This window comes from Oryx dammah, unplaced genomic scaffold (assembly GCF_014754425.2).
Source record: "Oryx dammah isolate SB20612 unplaced genomic scaffold, SCBI_Odam_1.1 HiC_scaffold_27, whole genome shotgun sequence".
NCBI lineage: Eukaryota > Metazoa > Chordata > Mammalia > Artiodactyla > Bovidae > Oryx > Oryx dammah.
Window position 1 is genome coordinate 64,606,241 of NW_024070211.1, and position 27,321 is coordinate 64,633,561.

Below are 27,321 nucleotides of genomic sequence, written 5' to 3' on the forward strand. Positions count from 1 at the left end.
CAGGCTGGCCTTCCAAGACGCTCACTTCCTTTGCGCCCTCTCTACTAGGCCCTGCTGATGAACTCTGCCCTTTCTGGAAGCTTCGGGTCTCCTGGGGGATATCTCACCCAAGCAAAGCTGCAGTTTATAAGGATTTCCTTAATTTCAGACGAGGAAGTGAGGAAGTTGTCTCCAACAGGGAACACTTAGGGACTAACAGGGATAATGCTGGACAAAACCCTGTCATGTACTAGGCATTTTTACAGATTTAAACTTTAGTTGTCACAAAACCCCTGCAAACCACAGACCTTTTCTTTCCACTTGGCTTAGTTAAACAGTGAAAATAACAAGGTCTGGGAGGGGTTTAGCCTTGGCTTCAGGTTCACAGCTGGGAGATGGAGAGACAGGGACTGCAGTTTCTTCTCTCGGCCACCCGGTGTCGCTGTGGGGCTGCAGGATCCGCCCACCTGCATGGTCTCACAGAGGCGCTGCCCCCCTGGGTTCCATGCTAGGGATCCAGGGCACCGTTGGGGGATGAGGGTCAGCGGGGATCATCTCGGCCTGAGGCCTGCTGTGCTCATACCCAGCTGTGGGCCCAGGGGATTGGCCAGCCCAGGAGCATAAGTCAGGACCAGTCCAGCCTCAAGTTACCTAGAACCATCTGTCCTCTACCTGCTCTCTGCCCATAAATCCACCTTGGGTCTGGAGTCTGAAGAAAGGCTCCACGATAGTGTCTCAAGGGTTCCAGGGCTCCCCACCCCAAGAAAGGAAAGTGTGTCCAGTGAGAACAAGCTGGTGCTCCAGACTCTTCCTTTTGAAGGAAGAAAAAAAAGTAGAAAAAACTAACTGTTTCTCAGGGTACCTACTACATGGGCCCAGGCAGAATGAGTATCTGTGTGGCTGGGAAACCACAGGCTAGATTATGTACCCAGATACTTGTGTGTCTGTGCTGGAGCCTAGAATATTCAGTCTAGGATGCATTCCTTTGATTCTTAAGAGGGCCCTGGTCTTCCAGTATTTCTTCTTTAAAAGCACACTTCCTGAGTGGGGTCAGGCCTTGGCTTTCTTTCCCTTCTGTCTTGATGGGGGATGGGAGCTTTACAGCAGCAGAGATTCCTAACCTGATGAGGCTTTTGAGAGTCAGATAAAAGCTTTAACCTGGCTCTTCCCTGGACTGCTTGCCTGCGCATGCACACACAAACACACATTTGCACAAAAATACTGACTGTACTTTTGGGGACCCTTGAAGTGTTTACTGACCTGAACCTGGGTCAGAACCCCTGACATATTAGGAATTAAACCCAGGGGGAGTGGATGGGAGCCCATGGGAGCTCACCTCTTGTCTCCTCTGCGGTTCTACTAAGAGGCATGTCAGCAGAGGGCACCTGGCCTGCATCTCATGCAGTGCTGTCGTGGGAATCCTGCTGGGTCGGTGAGGAGAGGCGTCCAGACAGACAGCCCAGCCTCCAGGGATACACTGTCTGATAACCATTTCTGGATTCCAGGGAGTAAGTGTGCTTTTATTTCAGTTTCTTGTCCAACCAGCCGCCCTTTGACCACCATTCTTTCCTCTCTGACAACCTAGATTGCTTGATTTAATAACAGAAAGCTTCCACTCATCTCCTGAATTCCAAGACTCCAGGCCCCATCATTTCTGGTCTAATTTAGAAAGGCCAGAGGCAGAAGGGAAGTAGCCCTATGGCTCCCTCTCTGTATCCAGCACCAGCCTGGGTTTCCTGCCCCATCCTGCAGTGTAGGTGATTATTCCTATTTGGTACAGAAAAGTGATGCACCTAAGGGCACGCAGCAACCGAGAGCCAGTGCTGGGTTTCGAACTCAGATTCTTGACCTGTGCTCCAGGTCTCCTGAGCCGTCATAGACCTGGCATGCCTAGAGCCCAAAGGCCATGGTCTCCTGCTAGAGTTGCCTCTGGGATCTCAGGGAGGGGGAAGGCAGGAGGGTGGGACAATGACGGGCCACACTGAGGCTGGGCTCTGTTGCCCAATTCTGGGCCTTGGTCTTCTTATCTGTGAGGTAGGCCCGCAAAACCTCCTTCAGAGGAGTGCCATTAGGATCAGCATGTTAACATAGTGGCTATTTCTAGAAATGGCCACCATGTTTCTCCAGCTGAGTGGAAGCTGTTTGGTCCTAAACCCTGAGAGACAGACGGTGGCCTAGACCATGGGGCCAGTCAGAGAGAAACACAACAGGCCCAGCTCGGGTGGCTGGGGAGCCCTGACAGGATACTGACCGGAGCAAAAGGAGCAGCGGGGCTCCTTTGTTCAGAGCTGGGGTCAGCCCCTTGCAGCCTCGAGAGCAGCCAGACCTGGGGACTGGAACTCGGCCCCCCTGGCAGCGTGGAGGATGCAGCCGAGCGAGTCGCTGCAGGCAGGGGAGCTCCCCGCATGGCTTTCCCAGACTTCTGTCTTGGCTTGGCAGCTCCTCTACCCCAGTCTTTGGGCTCTTGCTCTAAAAAGCTCCTCCTGGGTAAGCTCTTACCTCTTCCCTTGTGAAAACATTTAGAACGGGCCCTTCCTCCTCCCTCATTTGTTTTCCTAGCCAGCCAGCCTACAGATGTTTGATGAGCAAAGGCTCTGGGGAGGCAGGCCCTAGGGAGCCCCTGAGAATCTCTGGGAGGGGAGGCAGGGGAGCCACGGTTACTTCCGTGTGAGAGGTACACACTGCAGGCTTGAGAGACAGAGAGGGCTGCAGTGATCTTGTGGTTTATAGTACAGAGAAGTACCAAAGAGAGGCTCCCTGGGAGGTTATGTGTGTTAGCGCTGCTGATTTTCAGACACTGGGGAGTAGGGTGTGAAGTTATATATAAAGTAGAACTTCTGGGACTTCCCTGGTGGTCCTATGGCTAAGACTCCACACTCCCAGTGTGGGAGGAACGTTTGATCCCTGGTCAGGGAACTAAGATCCTGCATGCTGCACAGCCAAATAAATAAATAAATAGAACTTCTTAGCGCAGGAGTAGAACCAGGAGCCTGTAAAAAGTTAATTATGGGCGTGGCCAGGTCCTCACCAAGCAGGCAGATTTCTCTGGGGCACTCACGCATTAGATGGCTGTCCCTGATAGCTCAGTTGGTAAAGAATCTGCCTGCAATGCAGGAGACTTGGGTTTGATCCCTGGGTTGGGAAGATCCCCTGGAGAAGGGAAAGGCTACTCACTCCAGTATTCTGTCCTGGAGAATTCCAGCCCATGGGTTGCAGAATCAGTTGCAAAGACTGAGTGACTTTCACTTTTCAGGGCCTGGGAGCAGGAAGAGCAGAGTAAGAAAGGGATTAGTACAAAGCCTGCGGCTAAGAACATAGGCCTGAGCCCTGGGGTTCAAATCCCATGTTCTGCATTGACTGGAGTGTGGTCTTGAGCAAGTTCTTTAACCACTGTGTGCCTCAGTTCCCCTAGCTATAAAATGGGTGTAGTATTTTCATGTTACAATACATTTTACTATAAAAGTAACAGTGCCGACCTCATAGTCTTGTTAGGATTGAATGAGTTAATACCTCTCACATGCTTAGAGCAGTGCCTGGCATATAGCAATCACTGTGTATCGTTATAGTACAGCATGAGGTTTTATAATTGAATAAACACACTGTCATTAGTGGGAGGTCAGTGTTGTTTGGTTTGGGGTGTGTAACCTGCTGTTCTTAAGCACTGCATATGGCCTCTCTCATCATTGGAGGCATTGCCATGCCTGCCAGAGGGTTTTATTATTCTCTGAGGGGCACCCAGGTAGCTGAGCAGTGACCCTGGAAGTTGTGCTGGGCCTGGGGCCTGGGACATGTGTCAGTCACCTCCCTCGTTGTGGAGCCTGGTGCCTGGCACAGGGCGTGTGGCGTGTGGGGTGTGGGTGAGGCAGTGGGAGCCCAGGGGAAGATGAGCAGTGCTCAGAGGCTACGGGGGGCTAACGGTTCAGGGCCCACCAGGTTTGCACATCAAGGGATCCAGAATCGCGGCTCTGTGTCTCGCATGTACACACGCATCCCCACTCGGGCTGTCTGCCTGCACCTTTCCTGCCACTTTTCCGGACTGACTCTTACAAAGCCTTCAAGGGTCAGCTGAGCAATTGGAGCTGCCCTCTGTGGTTCGGAGAAAGGGACAGAGTGACAGAAGGGAGCTCCCTCTACCTGCAACTAAGGAGGGCAAGGGCACCCAGAAACCCGGCCATCAGTCCGTCCCTCCGCTCACCACAGGATGCTTGGTGCCCACAGGTTCCATGTTCCGGAACTGCACACAGGGCGGCTGGTCAGAAACCTTCCCCAGACCTGACCTGGCCTGTGGGGTCAATGTGAATGACTCCTCCAACGAGAAGCGGGTAAGCCTGCCACGCCTCCCTATGGGGTGGAGGTGCCTGGGGAGATAGAGTGAAGCCGGCCCAGGGCTAGGTCAGGTGACCCGGGGCTGCCCTCCTCAGCCCCACACCCTCCCAGCTCTCTGTCCTGGCCCACCAGCCTGGAGGGGTTGGCCCTGAGGACCATGGCGCAGTGAGAACTGCCACGTGCCTTGGGGACGCTGTGGCCAGGTTGGCATGAAACCCAAAGCTCAGTGACTGGGGCTAACTGCTTGGGCCAGTGGAGAGTCTGAACCTGCCCTGTGGCCTTGGTGGGGGTGGGGAGGAGGTAACCTCTGGGAAATGGGGTGAGTAATAGTCCTGAGCTCGTCAGGGGGAGCAGAGTGAGCCCTGGAAGTGCTGGGAAGGGTGAGGGGCCACAGCACCTGCTCACAAAGGTCCCTTCTCAGAGGAGATTCAGGCTCCAGGAGGCAGGAGCACCCAGCTGCAGGCAGGCCTGATTTAAGAGAGGATGCTGGTGTGTGGGCGCCCTGAAGAGGCCATTCGGTTCAGAGTCCTTCCTGAAGGAGATTGGGTAAGGGATGGTAGTGGAGGATGGAGTTCCTTCTCTCCCAGAGCTTATCATCAGTTAGGGAAGATACGTGAGGCCTTCAGATCCAGGTGGAATAATTTAGTAGGGATTACGCATGGTCTTAGAGGGCCAGTGGATGGGCCCAGACCTCTGTAGATTTCCATTTCTGTCTCTGACCTATGTGAAGACAGGAGGCTTATGTGGATCACATTTGTAAAGTCCGTAAGATTCAGAAGGATCACATGTATAATGGATGGCAGGATGGAGGTTCAGAAGGATGCGTAGGCTGCAAGTGACAGAAACTTCCAAGGGGCTTCACAAGTTAACGTGGCTCATGTAACTATGATACAGTGGACGGGCGTCCGGCGCTTGTAATGAAGCAGCACCCCAAAGCCACTCAGGACGAGGTTTCTTCCATCTCTCTTCCTGCTAGCCTGGTGACTTATCCCGGGGCTGGGATCCTGTTGTCATGTGTATGCCATTGGTGACAGCAGCCGCAGACTCCCAGGCCTGCCTGTCCAGGAGGAGGGACAGCCTGACCTCTTGCTAACTACAAGAAAGCTTCATAAGCAAACAGCCAGTAAGCCCGCCCTCACATCTCACTGACCCAACGTGACTTGAGCCTGTCCACCTCTGCACGCTTTCTGGCAGAGGGATGGGACGCATGCATGGCTTGGACCAGCAGTTCTCAAACTTTGTGGCCTCAGAACCCTTTTATACCCTTAGGAATTACTGAGGACCCTAAAGAGCTTTTGGTTTTGTGAGTTATCTCTGTTGAAGCCACACTTAAGAACTGTTGGCTAACAGTCAGCTGGATAAGAACAAAGCCCAGGGCCTGAACCATGAAATTCAAGGCTGGGTTGAAACTCTAAAATGCCAGAGAAGGCACAGAGATTTAACAAAGATAAATGCAAAGTTCTGGACTTAACTGAGAAAATTAATTGCCCAAAAATAGTGAAAAAAAAAAAAAAAGGAAGAAGAAGAAGAAGACCTACTATAACTTCAGCTCATGTAAAAAAATATTAGAATCCCTAAGATTGGTGTAAGTTTTTCCAGACCATGGGATATACTGGTCCCTGATGCCAGACCACAGACAAGCACTGCTGCTGCTGAGTTGCTTCAGTTGTGTCTGACTCTGTGTGACCCCAGAGACGACAGCCCACCAGGCTCCCCCATCCCTGGGATTCTCCAGGCAAGAACAGGCTTTGTCTTTTTTCTTTTTGGCTATGTGGCTTGTGGGATCTTAGTTCGTCAACCAGGAATTGAACCTGGGCCCTTGGCAGTGAAAGTGTGGAGTCCTAACCACTGCCCTGCCAAGGAGTTCCCCACAAACTTAGTCTTTTATGCTGAGAATTGAATCATCCTTTCTGAGTGTTAAAATGTCTTTTTATCTTTTAATCAAATGATTGTGAAAGTATGTATTTACTGATTGTCTTTTTGCAACTTCCTGACTTGGCATGCACCAGTTGCCAACAGTGGACTCAGATTAACAGAAAGACCAGGCAAAGCTGCCAAGCCACATGGGTACATAAAGCTGACTTTGTTTACCCAGAGCAGAGGTTAGAAAACTAGGGCCCTTGGGCCAAATCCAGCCTACCACCTGCTTTTACAAATAAAGTTTTATTGAAACACAGCCACATCCATTTGCATTGCAGGGGCTGAATTGAATAGTTGCAAAAGAGACAGAATATTTAAGCTTACATGTTTGCTGTGTGTCCCTTTATGGAAAATGTCTGCTGTGTCCTAATGTAGAGGATGGAGAAGGAAGGGACCCAGTCAGGACACACAGCAAAGAGACAGGTAGCCTCATCTAGGACCAATGGCAGTGAGGCTTCCTTCTGGACCCCTAGCCCTCTGGGAGCAGGTGTCGCAGAGGTTGAGGGCACTGAGGTCACATCTGGCTTCGGGGGGACAGGGGTCTTTTGGGGTCAGAGCTCGAAGACAAAGGCAGAGCTGGCTGGGATGTCCTGAGGGTCACCTGGCAGACAGTAACCCAGCCACAGGACAGCATTGGATTCTCAGCCTGGACCCTCCACACTTGTCATCCATGCCGCCTCGTGCTGCCACAGGCTGACCCACTGCTCCTGACCCAGGGCTGCAAAACCAGGTGTCTCCCTGGTTTTGATAACCCTCAGCTCTGGGGTGTATCCTGCATATGGCAAAATCCTAGGGACGGCACATCAGTCTCCAGATTTTTGACATTTCACTGCTCTTTGAAATCCTAAAGGCTAGAAACCATTAACCCAATGCAACCTGCTGCCCTCTTGGTTCCCCGCACTCATTCCTGAGAGGTGGCTCCTGGCTTCTGGAATTGCAGCTAACCTGTAAAAAGTCCCCTCTTCTGTCAGAAGAATTTTGGTCCTTCTGAGTCAAATCTACTTTCTGATAACTTCTGCCCTGTCTGGAGCTTACAATTCAGTCTTACTCTTTTATACATCAATCATTTTAATACCCTTCTTCTCTAAGTTTGTTTCCTTCAGGATGTGGTGCACTCAAGTATTTTAATGCACTCTTCAGATGATATGGTCACTCCCCTCCGGAAATGCTCCAGTTCATTAATGTTCCTCTTAAAATAACATACCCAGGCCTGGAACACTCCAGACATTCCAATGTGGCTTGCTGCTCCACAGCACTCCATTAATGAAACCGAGAAGAGGCCTAATTGTTCTAGCAGCTACCTCATGCCTCATACTTCATACCAAGTCTTAGACTGCTGACTCAGACTGAACAGTGGATAGTGGGGTAGAAGGTGAAGATGGAGAAAATTAACAAGGACTGAGTGTCTTCTAAGGGCCAGGCATTGTCTAGATATTCTACCTGATACCATTTCTGTTCTTCCAAAAAGCCTGCACGGTGGATATAATCTCCATTTTCAGTTCAGTTCAGTTCAGTCACTCAGTCGTGTCCGACTCTTTGCGACCCCATTCTACAGATGAGGAATCTGAGGCTCCCAGAGAAGTTTAGTGATTTGCCTAGGGTCACCCAGAAGTTAAGTGATTTGCCCAGGACTGGTGAGTAGTAGCGGTCCTGGGTTTGGAACCCTTGTCTCTTGACTCTGAAGCCTTTCTATGTTCCCTCTGCATACACTTCTTTAACACCATGGAGCGTGGCCCACTCAAACCTCAAGGTCGTTTTTGTATAAACGCCTGTCAGATTTCCTCAATAGTATCTGTGTGCTGGTGTTTTCTTGTTACCCTTTTCTTCTGGTTACAAAACAATACTTACCACTGAAGAAAAGTGAAAGGTACAGAAAAAAATACAAATGAAAATAATGACTGTATCCACCAGTTTGTAATCCAAAGTTAATCACTAATAGTATCTAACACAACTCCTTACAATCTTGTTTCTATGAATGTGTGAGATTGAACTGCCTGAGATGACCAATATTCAATCTTTTTTGATCTTCAAAAAAGGGAAGAGTCATACAATTCAACAACACTTTTCTTTGCATAAATCAGAAATCACATGTAAAATGTGTATTCTGCCTTTTCACTTAGCATTATGTTATGTCCTGACATCTTTTGAAACTCTTGATAAGTAGCATTTTAATATAGCCTAATTTTGAAATAATTTGAATTTAAAAGAATTTAGTTAATTATTCTGTTGTTGGGCATTTGCATGTCTTTCATTAAAAATAGTTCTGTGATAAACATCTTTATATATAATATGCTTTTATATTTCTGATAATTCTTAGAATTAATTCCTAGAGGTAAAAGGGAAGTCAGAAGGAATGCGTGTGGTTTTTGCTCTGTGCTGCTTTCCAGAGAGACTGAGCCAGTTTTCACTCCCACTGTACCCTCATCTGAGGCTTCCCTGGTGGCTCAAGGGTAAAGAATCTGCCTGCAATGCAGGAGACCAACTGCAATGCAGAAGACATGGGTTCGATCCCTGGATCAGGAAGATCCCCTGGAGGAGGAAATAGCAATCCACTCCAATATTCCTGCCTGGGAAACCCAAAGGGCAGAGGAGGCTGGTGGGCTACAGTCCATGGGGTCACAAGAGTCAGACATAACTTAGCAACTAAACCACCACCACCACCACATAACCTCACCTACATAGAATATTAGTACTTTTAAATATTAGTTAATTTGGTTGGTAAAAAAAAATGGTATGCCATTATTGCTTTACTCTTTATTTCTTTGGTTCTTTTAGAGACTGTTGTACAATTTATTTTTTGAACCTAAGAAATACAGGTCTTTACATTTATTTCTATATACATTATTCCACTCCATTGAGATGTTGAGTCAAAGCTGAGCCAGTGATGTGTAGTGGCTGCTGAATAAGTCAATGACTGCCTGGCTGCATTAATAGGAGTACAGTGTGTAGAACAGGGATTGCTGTGTATAAACCAGGTCCCACTCTACTTCTCCCTGGTCAGAGAGTACATCTGTAGCTTTTCAAGTGTCCGGTTCAGGGTGTCTTGTTTAAGAAGGACATTCACAAACTGTAGCATATTAATTGAGGAAAACGGTGACGGGTAATGGAAAGATTAAAGACACAGGGAATACTGAATGCTGAGTAAGCGGGGAACAGTGGGGCAGAAGAGCTGTATTCAGAAAGGACAAACCTCTCTGTAGCATCTTTGTCACTCTCCTATAAGTCTAAAGCTATTCTACCATGAAAAAGTTATTTTTAAAATAATGATGAAAAAAATGGGATTTTCCCTGGTGGCTCAGTGGTTAGGACTCTGTGCTTCCACTGCAGGGGGCACAGGTTCGATCCCTGATCTGGGAACTAAGATCCCACATGCCTCACAGTACGATCTAAATTAAAAAAAAAAAAAAACTTAAAAAAATGATGAAAAAATAAAATAATGATAGGCTTTAGGTATAAGACAGATTCACTTTATTTGCAGTGACTTCAGAAGCAGAAAAGGGACCAATAGGTACAATTTTAAAGTAATAGATTTTAGATTCATTTGAGAAAAAAAAAATCTAATACTTTGCACTGTTGTATACCCAGTGAGTTCCTCAAAAACCAGTGAAGACACCATCCCTGGAGGTATTCAAGCAAAGACTTGAATGCAGGGTGGCAATCAGGGGCCTTGTGTATAGGGTAGAAGTTTGAACTGGCATCAGATAATGCCCAAAGTCTTTTCCCAAGCCAAGATATCATAAGTCTATGAATTTGTGTCCTTGGGGGTATGAACAGAATAGCAGTCAGAGTTGAAGGGGTTCAAGCCACCTGGAGCAGGTAAAAGGGCAGATTCAGACGGTGGGTAGGTGAGCTGACACAGGTCTCTCTCTGCAGTACGAGTACCTGCTGAAGCTGAAGACCATGTACACCGTGGGCTACAGCTCCTCCCTGGTGATGCTCCTGGTTGCCCTCAGCATCCTTTGTGCCTTTCGGTAAGAACAGGTACCAGCTCTCCGTCTCCGTAGCCTTCCCCAGGCACAGCACTTTGGGTCTCTTTTATCTGCTCAGACCAGAGAAGGGAAGCTCTGGTGGGCCACTTTGTCTTCTCTAGATCTATCTAAAGCTTACCTGTGGCAAAACACTGAAATTTCTGTGACCTCCTTCATCCCTTCATTCATTTGATATTTACTGAACATCACTAAGAACTTACTGTGCTGGTTGCTTTAAATGTATTATTTCTGATATTCACACAATATTAAGAGATAGGTATCACCCTCATTTTACAGATATACTAGCCAGACTCATGTTTGCAAGAAACAGAAATCCATCTTAAAACATCTTAAGAAAAGCAAAGGTGACCTGAAGCATTTAACTGACAATTTCAGGGGCATCTGGCTTCAGCTGTGGCTGAATCTAGGTGCTCAAAGGTATGTGCAGAACTAGATCTGTCTCCTACCATTGCTTTGCCCTGCACTGGCTTCAGGCAGGCTTTATGCAGGGACAGTAGAGACAACCACCAGCAGCTGCAGAGGCACATTCTACTAGCTCAGCAACACCAGGGCAGGGAGACCCCTTTCTCCATTAGCTGCAATGAAAGTCCTGGGGGAATTCTTATGGGAGAGCAGGCTTGGGTCACATGCCCAGCCCTGAGCCAATCACCATAGCCAGGTGTGGAGTGCTCTGATTGGTCAGGTCTCTCATGAGGGTGGGAGTGGAGTTGTCTGCACCCAGAGCTGGAATGGGTCCCCCATATGAAAGCCTGGTTCCTGTAGGGAAGGAGGGGAACAGGTGACAGACTCCTGCCCCTACCACAAGGGGGACACCTAGGCTCTGGTTGAAAGGCTTGCTCAGCTAGGTCGTGTAGCTGAAAAGAGGTGGAGCCTGGGTCTGATTTCTCCCCGCAGCCTGTGTACTTTCTGTGCCACATGCCGCCTTCCCCACCCTCCCTTCTAACAATTCTGGGAGCTGCAGGAGGTGGTCGAGGCAGAATCGAATCTCACTCTTATAATCTCAGCTTTTTTTTTTTTTTCAATTGCAGCATGAAACAGAGTAGGCTCGCCACTGGGGGCCTGGGCTCTCAATCGGAGACTCATAGAGATGTCACGTCCAGTACCTGGGTTTCCCTGGTGCATGGGGTAGGGGGTGGGGGTGCTGAGCTGATGAACCCTCCGGCTCTGCCACCTATGGCCCTGCATTCTCTTTCTCCAGGAGGCTCCACTGCACCCGCAACTACATCCACATGCACCTCTTTGTGTCCTTCATCCTGCGCGCCCTGTCCAACTTCATCAAGGATGCCGTGCTCTTCTCCTCCGACGATGCCACCCACTGTGATGCCCACAGGGTAACATGCCCACATGGCCCATGGTGGGGCTAGACCTGCCTGCTTCCCCCCAGCCCCATTCATCCATTCATTGAGGCTGGATTTAATGCCTAGAATCAAAGGGGCCAGCACTGGGGCTGGAATGCAGCCTGGGACTCCTATGAAGGCAGTTTGCTGAGAAGCCAATGGGGCTACTGTTCAACTCCGAGTGTCCCGGAGTGCATCAGCCTCTCTGGGAATTAGACACATATCAAGGCTTCTTTCTCTACTCCTGCCAAGTCCCAAATGTAGACAGATGGCCAAGTCTAGAGATGGTTGGGATTGTAGAAAGAAAAAGGTGAGTGCACCCTGGACAGGTCTGCGTCTGCATGCCCAGATGTGCAGCGGAACATAATCTCACCTTCTTCCTCCTTCTGAACAAGCAGAGGAGTCTTCATTCATTGCAATATCACTCTGTGTATCAGTTGAGAATCTCTTCTGCTGAACATAACATAATCTCTTCTGCTGTATATATATCAGTGGCTTAAACAGCTGGGGGTTGTGCCCCACAGAAGCAGTCCCCAGATGGGCAACCCAGAGGCAGCACAGTGGCTCCTTGCCACAATGAACACAGTCCTTTTCCCTTACTGCTCTGCCAGTCTTGATCCCATGCTTTATACTGCGTGTTAGCAACATGACTGCTGCAACCCCACACCTCACATCTATGTTTCAGGCAAAAAGGAGGGAAGTCAAGGTTAAACATTTCTCTCTTTGGGAGGCTTTGGCTTTTCATTTGGAAAAGAATGTGCTTCTCAAGACTGTGTTCACATCTCACTGGCTAGAACTGTGTCATGTGACTACATCTAACTGCAGAGGAAGCTGGGAAGTTCAGTTTTTTACTATCATAGTCTCCATAGTGGAGGCAAGCAAGGGTAAAGGGGACTGGAGATTGAGATTGGTTTAATCAGCCCGCCTGTCCCTTCCCACCACTCACATCTGTAATTGCTTATAGTTCTGTTAAGTTTGTATATTGCTTGTAGTTTTTCACACGCATGTGTATGTGTGTGTATTTTCTGACTCAACCTGAGAGGTCCCTCAAGCTGTGCCCCTGTGTGTCAGGGAGATTTCCAGAAGAGTACCAGCTTGGAGTTAGAAGATTCTGACCCCACCTCATCACTGACCAGTGAAGTCCAGCAATGCCCAGCTTTTTCAGGTTCTTCTAAACTGTAGACTCACCAGCCAGCCGTGGGCCATGCCTGGAATAAGATAGGAGACCACAGGCAGGAAGCACACCTGGCCAGCCGGGTGGCCCTGGGTGCTCCCCTGTGGCCGTGACCCTCCTGCACTTTGTCAGCAGCCCTCTGGCCATCCCAGGAGCTGTCATCCCTGAGCTGTCCTCAGGGAAAGACTAGGAAGAGAGGATAAAAGGAACGAAGACCCTCATAGGGTGCACGTGGGAGCTGAGAGGGCGTGGAAGCTTCGTGCCTCACAGCCCTGCAGGCATGGCTTCCCGGGATCCTGACGGAGGACACGGCTGTCACCTAAGTCACGGCAGCAGGCAAGGCCACCCTATGGCACCCCCTTGAATGTTTCAAGGTCTGCATTTCAGATGCAGTGCAGGCAGGGGTCCTGTGTTCTCTCATCAGTACTGGCTTGTCCCTTCTCCATCTGTTTCTAGGAAACTTAACCAGGAAAGAATTTTATCAACCTTTTGCTCAGAAATCCATTTCCCTTTTTAGGCCTCAGGTTCCTCCTCTGAAAAATGCCCTCATTTGCTGTTGGGAATTGGGCAATATCTGACACAGTTTGACAACTTGCGGCCAGTTCCAGAATTTAAATGCTGCTCCTGCTGCTGCAGCAGCCCATTGGCTGTGCTGACAGAGCCTGCCAGCCTCTGGACTTGCACTCTAGAGACATCTATGAGCCTGGTCTTCTGATAGTGGAAGGCCAGGGGGGATGGCCGTGAGCCTGAGAGATGCTCTCTGTGGCCTGGCTGCCGACTCCTACTGCACCCCTAGTCTCCTGGAGGGAAGCCCAGGATGGCTGGCCTGTGACTCAGCTGCCTCTCTTTGTAGGTGGGCTGTAAGCTGGTCATGGTCTTCTTCCAGTACTGCATCATGGCCAACTACTCCTGGCTGCTGGTGGAAGGCCTCTATCTTCACACGCTTCTTGTCATCTCCTTCTTCTCAGAACGGAAGTGGCTCCAGGGATTTGTGGCCCTCGGATGGGGTATGTTCTCCAGGGTATGGTGACTGCATGACAGGTGGGAAAGGGCACTGAGGCAATAAGGGCTTGGGTTCCAGTTTCAGCTCCACGCTTAGTTAAGTTAGTGAACTTGTGTGCTGTTAGACAAGTTTCTTGATGGTTAACTCTCTGACCTCAGTTTGTGTGTCAAATGGGAAGTAATAGCTAAAACCTAGGTCCGATTTCTGGCATCCAAAGTGTTTTACGATTTGATACCCCCCACACCTGTTGCCTTATCTTCCCTAGACATTCCATTCATATGTCCTCATTCTCACCTCCTTTCTGTGTCCGGTAGGGTGCTTTTAACTGTAGCTATCAGAAAACCCGACCTAGATAAGCTTTAAACTTAAAAGGAATTAATTGGTTCATATGACTGACAAGTCGAGGGATCACCATTCAGGTGAGGCTGAATCCAGCTGCACAACATTATTTCTTTTTGTTTTTCTACTTCACCTCCTGTAACATCAGTGTTATCATGAGGCTGGTGCTCCCAGTGTAACTCTCAGCAGCTTCTGGGCTTCCTGCTGGCTTCATTGCTACATCTAATGAAAGAAAGAGGCTGTGTCCCAGCATTCCAGCAAATACTCAGATTCACTCTGATTGTGTCATACACATCCTTGAACCAATCACAGGGGCCTGAGGGAGTGGAATCCTCTGACTGGCTTAAGCTACTCAAACCACAGAGCTTCTCAAAGGAAATTCAGGATTCAGGCCAGGCAGGAGAAGAAATGGTAGTAAGACAGCCGACTGTAGATTCAATTGCTTCTCTTCCCCCTTTCCTTTCTGGTCAGTGAAGGTGATAACAATTCCGATTTCTTGAGCACCTACTGTATGCCAGGCATTGAGCTGAGCACATCACAACAACCTCCAGAGGCCTCTTAGGAACCTTGGCTCAGAGATGTGACATAACATGCTCAGCTCACACTGTGGACAAGAACAGAGTCAAGATTCAAACCAAGGCCTGTCTCTTTGCAAATCCCCTTAACTCTTACTCTGCCACAAACAAACATCCATCCATCCTTCCAGTCATACACACGTCCATCAATCTGTCTACCTGCCACCCATCCATCCATCCTTCAACTGTTCATTTGATAAACATATGTAAGCTACCCACTGGGTTCTAGACAGAGTCAGATTTCTGTGAGTGACTCACAGGCTTACAGAGGTAGTCATGTGTACCAGCCATTAGCTTCATTTACTCTCTTCTTGGTGCCTTTAATTAAGAAGTGTTCCTGCCAGGAATGCCCTCCACTGTCTTTTCTGCTTGTCTAAATCATGTGCAAGGGTTCTGCCTCTATCAGACCATCAGGGAAGTTGCTTGAACTGCCAGAGTTTGCCAAGCCCTCCTGCTTCTGAACTCTTGACAGTCTGATTAACACATGACCCTTGGCCAGTGGAAGCTGTAGGGCCCTGCTGATCTGGATTTCCACACTGGCCAGTAGTCCCAGAGGGCCTGGGACAAGGGACTTGCCTTATACAGCCAACTCTGCCCCAAACATCCCCAATATGGAGCCAGCTCCCTGAGCCTTGACTCCCAGATCTGGCAGGATTTTCCTGAATGAACATGGGCAGTTTCATCATCTATAGTATCAGGATCGTAATTTATTCAGCTTTCTTTGAGCACTTCTTTGTACTCAGAAGGGCTTACAGAGGTTCCAAAAATAAAAATGATTCTATCACTGAAGGGGTTTGTAGTCTAGCAAGGAGACAAAATTGCACTGTGATAATATCTCCATCACAGATTCTTAGCAGGTTTAATGAGATGAGAACCTTCTTTTCTTCCTCAAATATTTGTTGAGCATCTACCATATGCCAGGCCCTGGGGTTAGAGCCGCACATAAAACAGCACCGGTTCCTTCTCTCCAGGTCTCTTTGCCTGTACAACCCCAAGGGGACATGAAAGGACTCAGGAAGGTCTAAACTTTTCCAACTGTGAAAGGCTTTTCTCTTGCAAAAGCAGTAGCCCCTGCCTCAGTTTGTCCTTATTTCCTGCCCCAGGCCCCGAGATAAGTTGCTTAAATGAGTATGTGGTCAACCATAAAACTTTGCAAAAACTTTTTTTTTTCAGATTAGAAAAAAAAATTACCATAGTCTCATCTATTAAACATTTTCTGGGGTTTCTTTTCAGACTTTTTTATACTCCTAGTTTTTCCCACTTGGTTACAATCATCCTGTATGTAGAATTTTGAATCTTGCCTCTTTCCTTGAACACAGAAGCATGCTCTGTATTCTTTCAAATCTTCAATAAACATTTTTAATACTCTGTGGATGTATATAACCAAATACCTATTTTTTTTTTTATGTTAAGATTGTTTCTCATTTTTCACTGGGACAAATAACACAGTGAGGAGTGCTTTTGTGGGCAAAGCACATATGTAATAGAGAATCCTGGAATTGGGACCCCTGAGTCAGAAGGCACAGGCATCTAAAATTTTTAATACTTATCCAGAGCTTTTGCTTTTTCAAGGTGGCTGGAGTGTCAGTCTGTGCCAGAAAAGTGTGACACCTCAGGCTTTTGTAGGAGATGAATCAAGCTCCCTCCCACTCACAGAGGGAACTCAAACCAGTGCTCCTGCAGCTGGAGCTGCATTGGAATCATGCAGAGGGCATGTCCACCCACCCGGCCCTGGGCCCCTCCCCCGGCCAGAGTCTTGGTCTGGTGGGCAGGGGTGGAGCCTGAGACTCTGCATTTCTCACTGGGCCCCAGGTGATGCTGACACCCCTGTCCCAAGGGCCACACTTAAAACCATAATTTAAGCAGTTATCAGGTTTTCTAACTTTTCCACTGACTCACTGTTAAAGATGTAAAACAAATAATAATAAACAAGTGGCCCTCAGAGTCCATATTTGCCCAAAGTACCCAGAATTTAGGTAAAGAAATTTTTTATCAATGTCACACCTGCAACTTGGTTTAAAGAATTAAATAGAAATACAAGTCTAGGACTTCCCTGGTGGCACAGGGATAAAAATCTGCCTGCCAGTGTAGGGGACATGGGTTTGACCCCTGGTCTGGGAAGATTCCACATGCCATGGAGCAGTTAAGCCTGTGTGCCACAACCTCTGAGTCCAAGCTCTGGAGCCCCCAAGCCGCAACTGTGGAGCGTGTGTGCTGCAACTACTAGCCCGTGCGCCTAGAATAAGAGAAGGCACGGCCGTGAGAAGCCCTGGCACCACTACAAAGAGTAGCCCCAGCTCTCTGCAACTCTGCACCAAGCAACAAAGACCCAGCACAGCCAAAAATTTAAGAAATAAATTAGAATTTTTAAAAAGAGGATAAACTTCCTTAAAAAATAAAATGTCAGCCTAAAAGGAAAAAAAAGAAAAAAGTGCCCTGAAAAGGCTCGCACTTCTGCCTCTCAGAGGTAATACCTTCCCATTTTTCAGTTCTTCCTCCTAATATTTACTCTCATATTTCTAAATGATATTCTACTATTTCTTGATTTGTCCATCTGAGATATTATTGGTTGACTCCTTGTGATGGAAGGGAAGGATATAAAATTCTTCATCTACCACCTCATCTTCCCATTAGAGCTGTTCACATTTTGGGGCTGAATCATACTCAGTGTATACATCATTATGTCTATATAAATATTCCTCATAGCTCAGATGGTAGAGCAACTGTCCGTAATGTAGGAGACCCGGGTTCAGTCCCTGGGTCGGGAAGACCCCCTGGAGAAGGAAATGGCAACCCACTCCAGTACTCTTGCCTGGGAAATCCCATAGACAGAGAAGCCTGGTGGGCTACAGTCCATGGGGTTGCAAAGGGTAAAACACGACTGAGTGACTAACACACACACAAATCATATTCAGTGTATACATCATTCAGTCCTGTTCAGTTGCTCACTCATGTCTGACTCTTTGTGACCCCATGGACTACAGCATGCCAGGCCTCCCTGTCCATCACCAACTCCTGGAGTTAACTCAAACTCATGTCCACCGAGTCAGTGATGCCATCCTACCATCTCATGCTCTGTCATCCCCTTCTCCTCCTGCTTCAATCTTCCCCAGCATCAGGGTCTTTTCAAATGAGTCAGTTCTTTGCATCAGTTGGCCAAAGTATTAGAATTTCAGCTTTAGCATCAGTCCCTCCAATGACTATTTAGGACTTATTTCCTTTAGTATGGACTGGTATACATCATTATGTCTATATAAATATTGTTCACTACCAAGCCAAGTGGTGTAGAATCATTTTACTTCCAATATTTGACTTTTTATGTTTTATGGAGTAATTTTTAAATTTAATTTTTATTTTATATTAGAGTATAGTTGATTTACAGTGTTGCGTTAGTTTCAAGTGTACAGCAAAGTGGATCAGCTGTACATATATATGTATCTACTTTTTTCAGATTCTTTTCCCATATAGGTTATTACACAGTATTGAATAGAGTTCCCTGTGCTGTACAGCAGGTCCTTGTTGATTGTTTTATATAATGTCATTGTTCAGTTGCTCAGTCATGTCTGACTTTTTGCAACCCCATGGACTGTAGCACGCCAGGCTTCCCTGTCCTTCACCATCTCCAAGAGCTTGCTCAAACTCATATCCATTGAGTTGGTGATGCCATCCAAGCATCTGGTCCTCTGTCACCCCCTTCTCCTGTCTTCTATCTTTTCCAGCATCAGGGTCTTTTCAAATGAGTCAGCTCTTTGCATTAGGTGGCCGAAGTATTGGAGTTTCAGCTTCAGCATCAGTCCTTCCAATGAATATTCAGGATTGATTTCCTTTAGGATGAACTGGTTGGATCTCCTTGTAGTCTAAGGAACTCTCAAGAGTCTTCTCCAACACCACAGTTTGAAAGCATCAATTGTGTGGTACTCAGCCATCTTTATGGTCCAATTCTCACATCCATACATGACTACTGGAAAGACAGACAGTAGCAAAGTAATGTCTCTGCATTTTAATATGCTGTCTAGGTTGGTCATAGCTTTTCTTCCAAGGAGCAAGCATCTTTTAATTTCATAGCTGCAGACACCATCTGCAGTGATTTTGGAGCCCGAGAAAATAAAGTCTGTCACTGTTTTCATTGTTTCCCCATCTATTTCCCGTGAAGTGATGGGACTGGATGCCACAATCTTAGTTTTTTAAATGTTGAGTTTTAAGCCAGCTTTTTCACTCTCGTCTTTCATCTTCATTAAGAGGCTCTTTAATTCCTCTTTGTTTTCTGCCATAAGGGTGGTGTCATCTGCATATCAGGTTATTGATTTCTTCCTGCAATCTTGATTCCAGCTAGTGCTTCATCCAACCGAGCATTTGCATGATATACTCTGCAAATAAGTTAAACAAGTAGGGTGACAATATATAGTGGTATGTATATGTTAACCCCCAAATTATGGAGTCATTTTTAATTGACTCGTTTTATGTTGCTGTCATTAATTCTCCAAATTCTCAACAGAACTGGAAAACCATCCAGTGCCAGGTTTCCTATCATCAAAGGCAACAAGATGTAATCTATCAGTCCTATTTGTTTGGTTTATTCCTGCTGTATTAGTGTCCTAGGGCTGCTGTAACACGTTGCCACTGGCTTAAAACAACAGAAATTTATTCTTTCCCACCGTGGGGACCAGAAGTTCAAAGTCAGGCTTTGGCAGGGCCAGTTCCTTCTAAGGTCTCCGAGGTACAATATGCTCCATGCCTCTGCCCCAGTTTCTGGCAGTCCTTGGTCTTCTTTGCCTGGTAGGAGCGTCACTCCAATTTCTGCCTCCATCTCAACATGGTCTTCTTCCCTTGTGTCTCCTCTCTTTGTGTGGGTCTCAGTGCCTTCTTAAAAAAATAAGTCATATTGGATTAAGGCCCCTATAAATACGACCTCATCTTAACTAATGACACCTTAAAAGACCTTGTTTCCAGGAAAGGGAAAGGTCACACCTAAGGTTCTAAGGATATGAACCTTTGGGGTGGAGGAGGATATGCCATTTAACATAATCTACTAACCCGTGTTCTTTCTAAAGGAGCTTTCTGCCCTCTTGCTCTGCCCTCTGGTCGTTCTGTAGACTCACTCACTCCCTTAACCTTCACGCTGAGTTTTTCTTCATTTCCTCCACAAATCCTATACCTTGACTTCTTGTTTCCCTATCTTTGGTTTACTGTTTGGTTGTGTTGGAGTTCATCCTCTAGTATCTGTCTAACAGAGAATGCATGGAAGGTACATTCTTTTGCACTCCATATCTAAACATATCTTTTTTATTTTAAGTATATTTATTTATTTGGCTGTACCACGTCTTAGTTGTGGCATGTGGGATCCAGTTCCCTGACCAGGGATCGAAGCCTGGCCCCCTGGATTGTGAGTGAGATTCTTAGCCCCTGGACCACCAGGGAAGTCCCTAAATGTATCTTTGTTCAGCTTTCACACCTAAGTTATAGTTTTCCTGGGCATAGAAATTAGGTTGAAAATTGTTTCCCCAGAATTTTGAAGGTCTTCTATTTTTGCATCTGGTGTTATGGGACTTGCTTTTGCTCACCTCTCTGTATAAGCTGCAGAATCTTCTCTCTGTCCCCTGTGATTTTTTCTCTTTTTTTCTTGCTTTTTGACTATGCCATGCAGCATGTGGGATCTTAGTTCCTCAACCAGGAATGGCACCTGTACCCCTTGCAGTGTAAGTGCAGAGTCTTTTTTTAAAACCCTTGCCTGAGATTGACATGTACACACTGCTTTATTTATGTAGCTTTGGCTGTGCTGGGTCTTTGCTGCACACAGGCTTTCTCTAGTTGTGGAGAACTGGGGCTACTCTCTAGTTGCCATCTGCAGGCTTCGCGTCATGGTGGTGTCTCTTGTTGTGGAGCACAGGTTCTAGGCACACAAGCTTCAGTAGTTTCATTAGCTCTGGGCTTGAGGGCCCTCGAGTGTGCAGGCTTCAGTAGTTGTGGCTCTTGGGGTCTAGAGCACATGCTCAGTTTGCAGCTCTCAGGCTTAGTTGCTCCTCAGCAGGTGGAATCTTTCTGGACCAGGGAATCAAACCCAGGTCCCCTGCATTGGCAGGCGATTCTTATCCACCGCACCACCAGGAAAGTCTGGAAGCATGGAGTCTTAATCGCTGGACTGTCAGGGAAGTCCCTGTCCCTTGCGTTTTGAAATGTCATAGGAATGTGCCCCCATGCAAGTTTGTTTTCATCCTTTTTGCTGGTGAGTGGCGGTCCTTTCATCTGGAGACTCACATATGTCATTCTTGGACAGTCTTCCTACACTGTCCTTTGATCTTTTTTTTCCCTCTGGTTTTAATCCTCTCTTTCTGAAACTTTTAATCAGATGGTTCACATCCTGGAATTGACTTCTAATTTTCTCCTTTCTTTCCTCCTATTAATACTTTTCATTCCACACTTTGTGTTCTGGGCAATTCCTGGTCTTTATCTTCTAGGCAATCTATGGAATTTTTTAAAGTCTTGATCATCATATATTTAGTTTCCAAGCCCTCTTCCTTGTTCTCTGAATGCTCCCTGTTTTCAACATCCTGTTTGTGTCTTGTAGAGGTAATCTTCCCTCTAATCTCTCTGATGATATTCCTTAGAATTGTTTTGTTCAAGTTCCTCCTGTAGCCTGTATGGTCTATTTCCTCTGAGTTCCTTTTCTCTGCTTGTTTTGGTCTTTGTCTTTTATGTAATCAGCCTTCCTCAGATGTTGGTGACCTTGACCATTCATAATTAAGAATGAGTCACTTCAGTGTTGACTGAAGGCTGTCTGTGTGTGTGTGTGTCTGTGTTGGGTGGTGGTGGTGCTTGGGGGTTGGGTCACATCTCTCATGGGAGACTGGGCTGGAAATGGCCACCGTGTTGGGGTCCTCAGCATGGCTATCTACAGACCCTTTTTCTAAGGCTGTTTGCTTCCTCCAGGGAGGAACCCTTTCATCTCCCACCTGGGGTGGAGGTTGGAGGGCTGGAGCAGCGTAGAATCCTGGCTGCTGGAGGTCTGAAAACTGAGCAGCCTAGGGGTGGGGCTCTTCTCAGTTAGGGGATAGATAGGCATGTCCATTAGAGATAGAATCTGAGTTATATTTTATTATAACTTAAAATTTTTTAGTAACCACAGTAAACACAAAGAAATTAGTCTCACTAATTAGTGAAATTCAATAGTATATGTTATGTAACCCAATATAACCAAAATATCAACCTTTTAATGTATAATTTTAAAAATTGTTAATACCATATTTTACATTCTTTTATTCATGCCAGATCTTCCACATCTGCTATCTTGTGCTTCTGGCACATCTCATTTGAGAGCAGCCACGTAGCAAGGGCTCGGAAGCCACACGTGGTGAGAGACAGCAGTACTGGGCAGCACAGGCATAGCTCAGCTGAGAACCCCTCCCACCCTCTGCTCAGTTGCCCCCAAGAATTCATTTCTGTCAGAGATGAACAGTTGACTATTTGGCTGTGGGAGGGTGGTTCTGACCACCTGGAGTGGTTACCTGCCTCCTGTCCAGACTTCCAAACCATACTGCTGCCCACCCCCAGGCGCAGAACAAGTGCCTTCTCAGAGGCACCCCTGTGCAGCACTCATGCTTCAGCTTTCTCTGCTCTGGGACATCAGTCAGTTACTACTCCTCTGCCAGCTACCAGCCTCCTAAGCGTGTTGACATCTCTCATCTGCTCTATCCTCCTTTTCCATTCTTTGGGCTTATAGGCTTGTAGCATTTTAATTTTTTACTATCATTTTGAAGGGGTGTCAGTGAGAAACAGATAAATGAGTAACTTCAACTTAACATGTTCAACTAGAAGTCAGGAAATGTTCTTGTATTTTGTCTTTAAAGTTCTTGTGTATTACAAGTCTCTAGTCTAAAATCTATTTTTGTTTAAATGATGTAGATAGGTTACATTATCAGTCAAATGGCTAAAGTTCCTACAAATCAATATTTGAATAGAACTGATTGTTCTCCTGTGGTCTTGAATCCCCTCCCTCAATATCCCAGTTTGATAAAGGGGCTTCACCAGTGGCCTCCACAAGGTCATGGTCCCCTCCCTTCTCCCCTGCTGCAGTCCTTCAGAGTCTGGCCCAAGTCTGGCCCAAGGAGACCCCTGCCCCGAAGTGGCCTTCAGGATATGTCTGATCCTGCGTCAGTTCCCAAGGATTCCTTGGCACCCTTGAAGCATGAAGCTGCATATTTACACAGGATGGCAAGGGGGTTTCTGTGGCAACTAGACCTCAGCATCTGCTCACTGTCTGGCCTAGAGTCACTGATTGTCCTATTTCTCATAAGAGTGTGGAAAACTGAGTCATCTCCCTTCTGCCCACCCTCCCCCTTTATTTTTAACCCTCAGGTTCCCCAGCCATCTTTGTTGCTTCGTGGGCTGTCACCAGGCACTTTCTGGAAGATGTCGGGTAAGCTGTTGGATGGAGAGGTAACAAGAGTATATTTTATATGGTCCAGTTCTTTCAATAGGATGGACCCTTCTCTGAAGCTGTTATCTAGGAGAGGCCTAAGTCTCAGACCCGGAGCCACAGGTGGGTTCTCTGCCGTGCAGGCTGCTAAGTGCCCAGCTCTCCTGGATGTGTGTTTGCAGACATGCTGAGCCACCCTCCTGCTGCCTGATCAGCTCTGTGCTTGGGTCAGGTGCCTGACGAGAGCAGTGCTGCTCAGGGAGGAAGCTCTAAGGACCAACCTAGCTTTTCTCTTCCTGGCAGCTCCCTCCTCGGCTCCTCCTGACATGGGATGTGTGAGTCCTGCAGACTCAGGAGAGCAGGAGAGTAGAAGCAGCCTTCAAATCCCTGATGGGTGCAAAGAGATCTAGTCTCATTCTCTAAAGATTTGGCTTAGGGACAGGGTGAGCCTGGGGGCTACTGTGAGTGGGCTCATGGAAGGAAAGCTTGAAAGAAGCTGGGGAGGTGGTGAGGCAGCATGGCCCCGTGGGAGGCCATGTTTCATCCATGTAATGACACAGCCAGGCCATGGCGGACGAGGTATAGAGGTGTCTTGCCATCCAAATTCAGTCTAAAATAATCCTTTTAATTGAATTAATTCCCTTTTTTAAAAAATCTGGATTTTTAATTTCTCTAGAACAAATGGAAAGTTCTGTCAACATTCCCTAGGTCCCCTGTGGCAAAAATGAGCTGGGCAGAGTTGTGGCCACCTTAGACCAAGCGCAGTCTGTCTATTTGCTAAGTCCCCCATGTCCCCAGGGCATGATGTCCCCAGAGCTGAGGTCACATGACACTCACCCAGACACTTCATTCCCTGACACTTCACCTGCCTGGCTGCTGTTGGCCACCATGCTCCCCAATTATCTTGACCATGCACTTGGCTCTGGGGGCCAGAATCTTCCATCTCAGATCTGTGTGCTTTTGCTCCCTAGACACTCACTGGGCTTGCCTGGAGCCTGGATGCTCCCTAGCCCTGGCGGTGCTCTTGGCAGCAGAAGACGGTCAGTCCTAAGGGTGTTAAGCCCACAGTCTCCAGGGGGCAGGACCACAACGTAGTCCTTCCTGCAAAGGGCACCTCTGAGAACTGGTCTCTTCTAGTCAGCCCAGTTCCCCACTACTAGTGATGCCTGGCTGTCCTTCCCTAGGTGCTGGGACATCAATGCCAACGCGTCCATCTGGTGGGTCATCCGAGGGCCTGTGATCCTCTCCATCCTGGTAAGTAGCTAGCCCCCCTGATCTGGGCTCCAATGGGAGAGACCAGAACAGTGACAGGGCCTTGGCAAGGCCAGCATTGCTGCCTCCAGGTGTGTGGAGGAATAAACCAGAGTTTACAGAGGCTGGGCAGCAGCAGGAGGGTCTGGGAGCCCTGCCCCCAGAGACAGCCAGAGGGGAAGAGAGCGAGGCCAGAGCAAAAGTTTGCCCTGGTCTTGTCCACTGGGAGCAGCTTCAGTGTACCGAGCAGAGCTCCTTACCCGGAGTGGCTGGCTCGGGTCACTTGAGATTCTGCCTCCACTGGTTCAGATGGTTGGCTCTTGATCATTTTTCTAAGCATTCTCTGGTTGAACTGGGCAGACTCACTGTGCCAGGATCATGGAGGGGGTAGCACCTGGGGAAAGCCAAGGCTTCTGTCGTCTTGTCATCTGTGGTGATGTGCCGGGGCAGGAGGGCAGGCCTGAAGGGGTGGCCTCAGGGGCGAGATTGAGGAGTGACTCTTAGGGCAGTTCAGGGTGTCTCAACCTTTGCTCTCCTGTCAACCTGGGAGCCTTTAAAAAAAATACCAGTAGCAGAGATTCAGGCTCTCCTTGTCCTGGGGAGGGGTCTGGGCACTCAGCTTGGTGTTAAGTTCCCAGGTGATTCTGCTCTGCAGTCCAGAGCCCTTTAGCTAAGCCCGTGGGTGTGGGTAAGGATAAGAAAGATCCATTGGGTGGGGAGGGCGCCCTGGGGCAGCCCTTTTCCTAAGTAATATGCACAGTCTCAGAGGGATGCCAAGACTACAGAGCCAGGTGACAGGAAGTGCCCTTCCTAGGCTCACAGGAGGGTCAGACTGGGCAGCAACCGCTTCTTCCACTAGCTGGCTGGCTTGCCTTGTGTGTCTGGTTGAAGGGGCCATCCCATAACCCACTTTCCTTTTTTTTTCTTTTTTCAAAAATAGTAGAATTGGGGGGAAAAAATAATAAAATTTGGGACTTCCCTCATGGTCCAGTGGTTAAGACTTGGCGCTCCAAATGCAGGGGTCAATCCCTGGTCGAGGAACCGAATATCCTGCATGCTGCATGGTGTGGCCAAAAAACAAACAAAAAAGAGTAGAATTTTACACCATCCTCCCTATTATCTCAACTCACAACAGGAGAGCTAGAAATTGTAGAGAAATCTGAGTAGCAGCCATGATAGGCCACTGAATAGCTCAGGAAAGCATAATGACTTCTCCCTATTTCTGCTTCTCTTAGAGGGTGTGAAGGTCATTCATTAATTTGGAACCACTCAGGGTAGGGGTTAGGGTTAGAAATGCAGTGACTGATATGGTCGGAATGCACAGTTATCACCAGTACAGAGGGTGTCTAATGCTTTAAACACAACTTTATTTTTGCTGCCCTGAGACATTGCTACCCAAAGTCACTTTATGTTAATAAATAAATAATTTGATTATAATTTTGATTAGGCCAGCTTTAGCGTAGTGTTTTCTAATCTGACTAAATTAAAATTTAAGGGATAATGAAGGATATTAAGCTTTTATTTCCTATTACAGTCTTAATACACTGAAAACTGTATACTGAAATCTGCTATTATCAAAAGTTGTTTTTTGTCAGCTTGTTACATTTAAATAATGTCTGAACATTTTTTATTAGCCTAATAATATGGCAGAAAAATATTGACTATTCTATCACTAATTATCTTATACAAAGAATGTACTTCTTTTATGTTAAATCAAAACATATTCTCACTTCTAAAATAATGGTAATACAATTCATATAAAAATGGAAAAATACAAAATATATTTTTAAAAAGGGACTAAAATCACCCATATTTGTAGCACCTAGATGGACATTATGATGCTGTGCTTTTCTGTCCCGTAATTTTCTTTGAGTGCAGGTACTTTTTCAAAATGCTTATTACAGTTTTGTGTTCTAGTTTGTTTCTTTCCCTTAGCAGTAGATGTAAGCTTTCCAATGCCACTTGAAATTATTTGATCAACTGCTGTGCTATAGCTGCTAAATACTGAGCCAGTTTCCTTGCTATAATTCTGGGACTTTGACAGGCTAGTCCAGGAGAGCCCCAGGGCCCAGGCTGATTTCACGAGACTGTGGTCTCTCTAGTGATTGAGGATATTGGTGGGGGAGGGGGCACTCCTGATGCCAAGTATCTCTCTCCCAGCCTGTCCCGGGGCCCAGAATTCCAGTATTTAAGATTCATTCTTGGGATAGTTAAATTTTTCCCTTTTGCTTTCAAATGCTTCCTATTAAATACAACTCAAAGGCAAAAAGTAAAAGAGCCTTTGTTAGTTTATACCATGCTTAGAGCAAGATGCACAAAGAGTGAGCTGAGAAGTGTCGGGACCAGGGGTGCTGAGCTGGGGTCCTAGACACGCCACTAATCCTGTGTCTTCTGGCAAGCGGCCCTAGGCCCCCAGGCTACTTGTCTGAAAATGAGGATGCCCGCCCAGTCAGTTCCACTGATTCCTGCTTCTGCAAAATGATTCTGGAGCTGGTGGATGAGGGGAAGAGAGAGGGTGCTATATGGGCAACCTCGTAGCGTGGCTGGCACTGGGCACTGGAGAGGGGAAAGGACGCCAAAAGCAACAGACTCTGGTCCCTGTCCTTTAGAAAGGCAGGATTGAATCGGCAGTTAATGGACACACACAAATGCTTGCACTTGGCCCCTTGAAGTATTTCAAGTGCCCTTACAAGTAGCATCATCCCTAACTACAATAAATCAGGAAAAGGAGGTGATCAGAAGGCTTCCTGGAGCTGGTGATTGAGCTGCAGAGCGACTGTAAGTCCTTGAAGCAGTGATTCTCAAAATGTGGTCCCTAAACTGGCAGCTTCACTGGGGAGCTTGTTAAGAATGCAAATTCCCCTGTGGTCCCGTGGTTAGGACTCCGGGCTTTCATTGCCGAGGGCCTGGTCCCTGGTGGGGGAACTAAGATTCTGCAAGCTGCAGCTAAAAGAAAGAAAGGAAGAAGCAGCAAATTAAACCATAACTGCTGGGGGCGGAGCCTAGTAAGGGGCA

General features: G+C 47.2%; 1 protein-coding gene across 1 annotated transcript in view; it reads left to right on the top strand.

Moving 5' to 3' along the window:
* SCTR (secretin receptor) overlaps positions 1-27,321 on the top strand; it is a 71,829-nt gene that overhangs the window by 35,065 nt on the left and 9,443 nt on the right. Inside the window, exons 4-9 of the mRNA XM_040227924.1 lie at positions 4,198-4,301; positions 10,099-10,196; positions 11,413-11,545; positions 13,579-13,732; positions 22,995-23,055; positions 24,240-24,309. Coding sequence (XP_040083858.1) covers positions 4,198-4,301; positions 10,099-10,196; positions 11,413-11,545; positions 13,579-13,732; positions 22,995-23,055; positions 24,240-24,309 — 620 coding nt within the window. The remainder of the gene's footprint in view (positions 1-4,197; positions 4,302-10,098; positions 10,197-11,412; positions 11,546-13,578; positions 13,733-22,994; positions 23,056-24,239; positions 24,310-27,321) is intronic.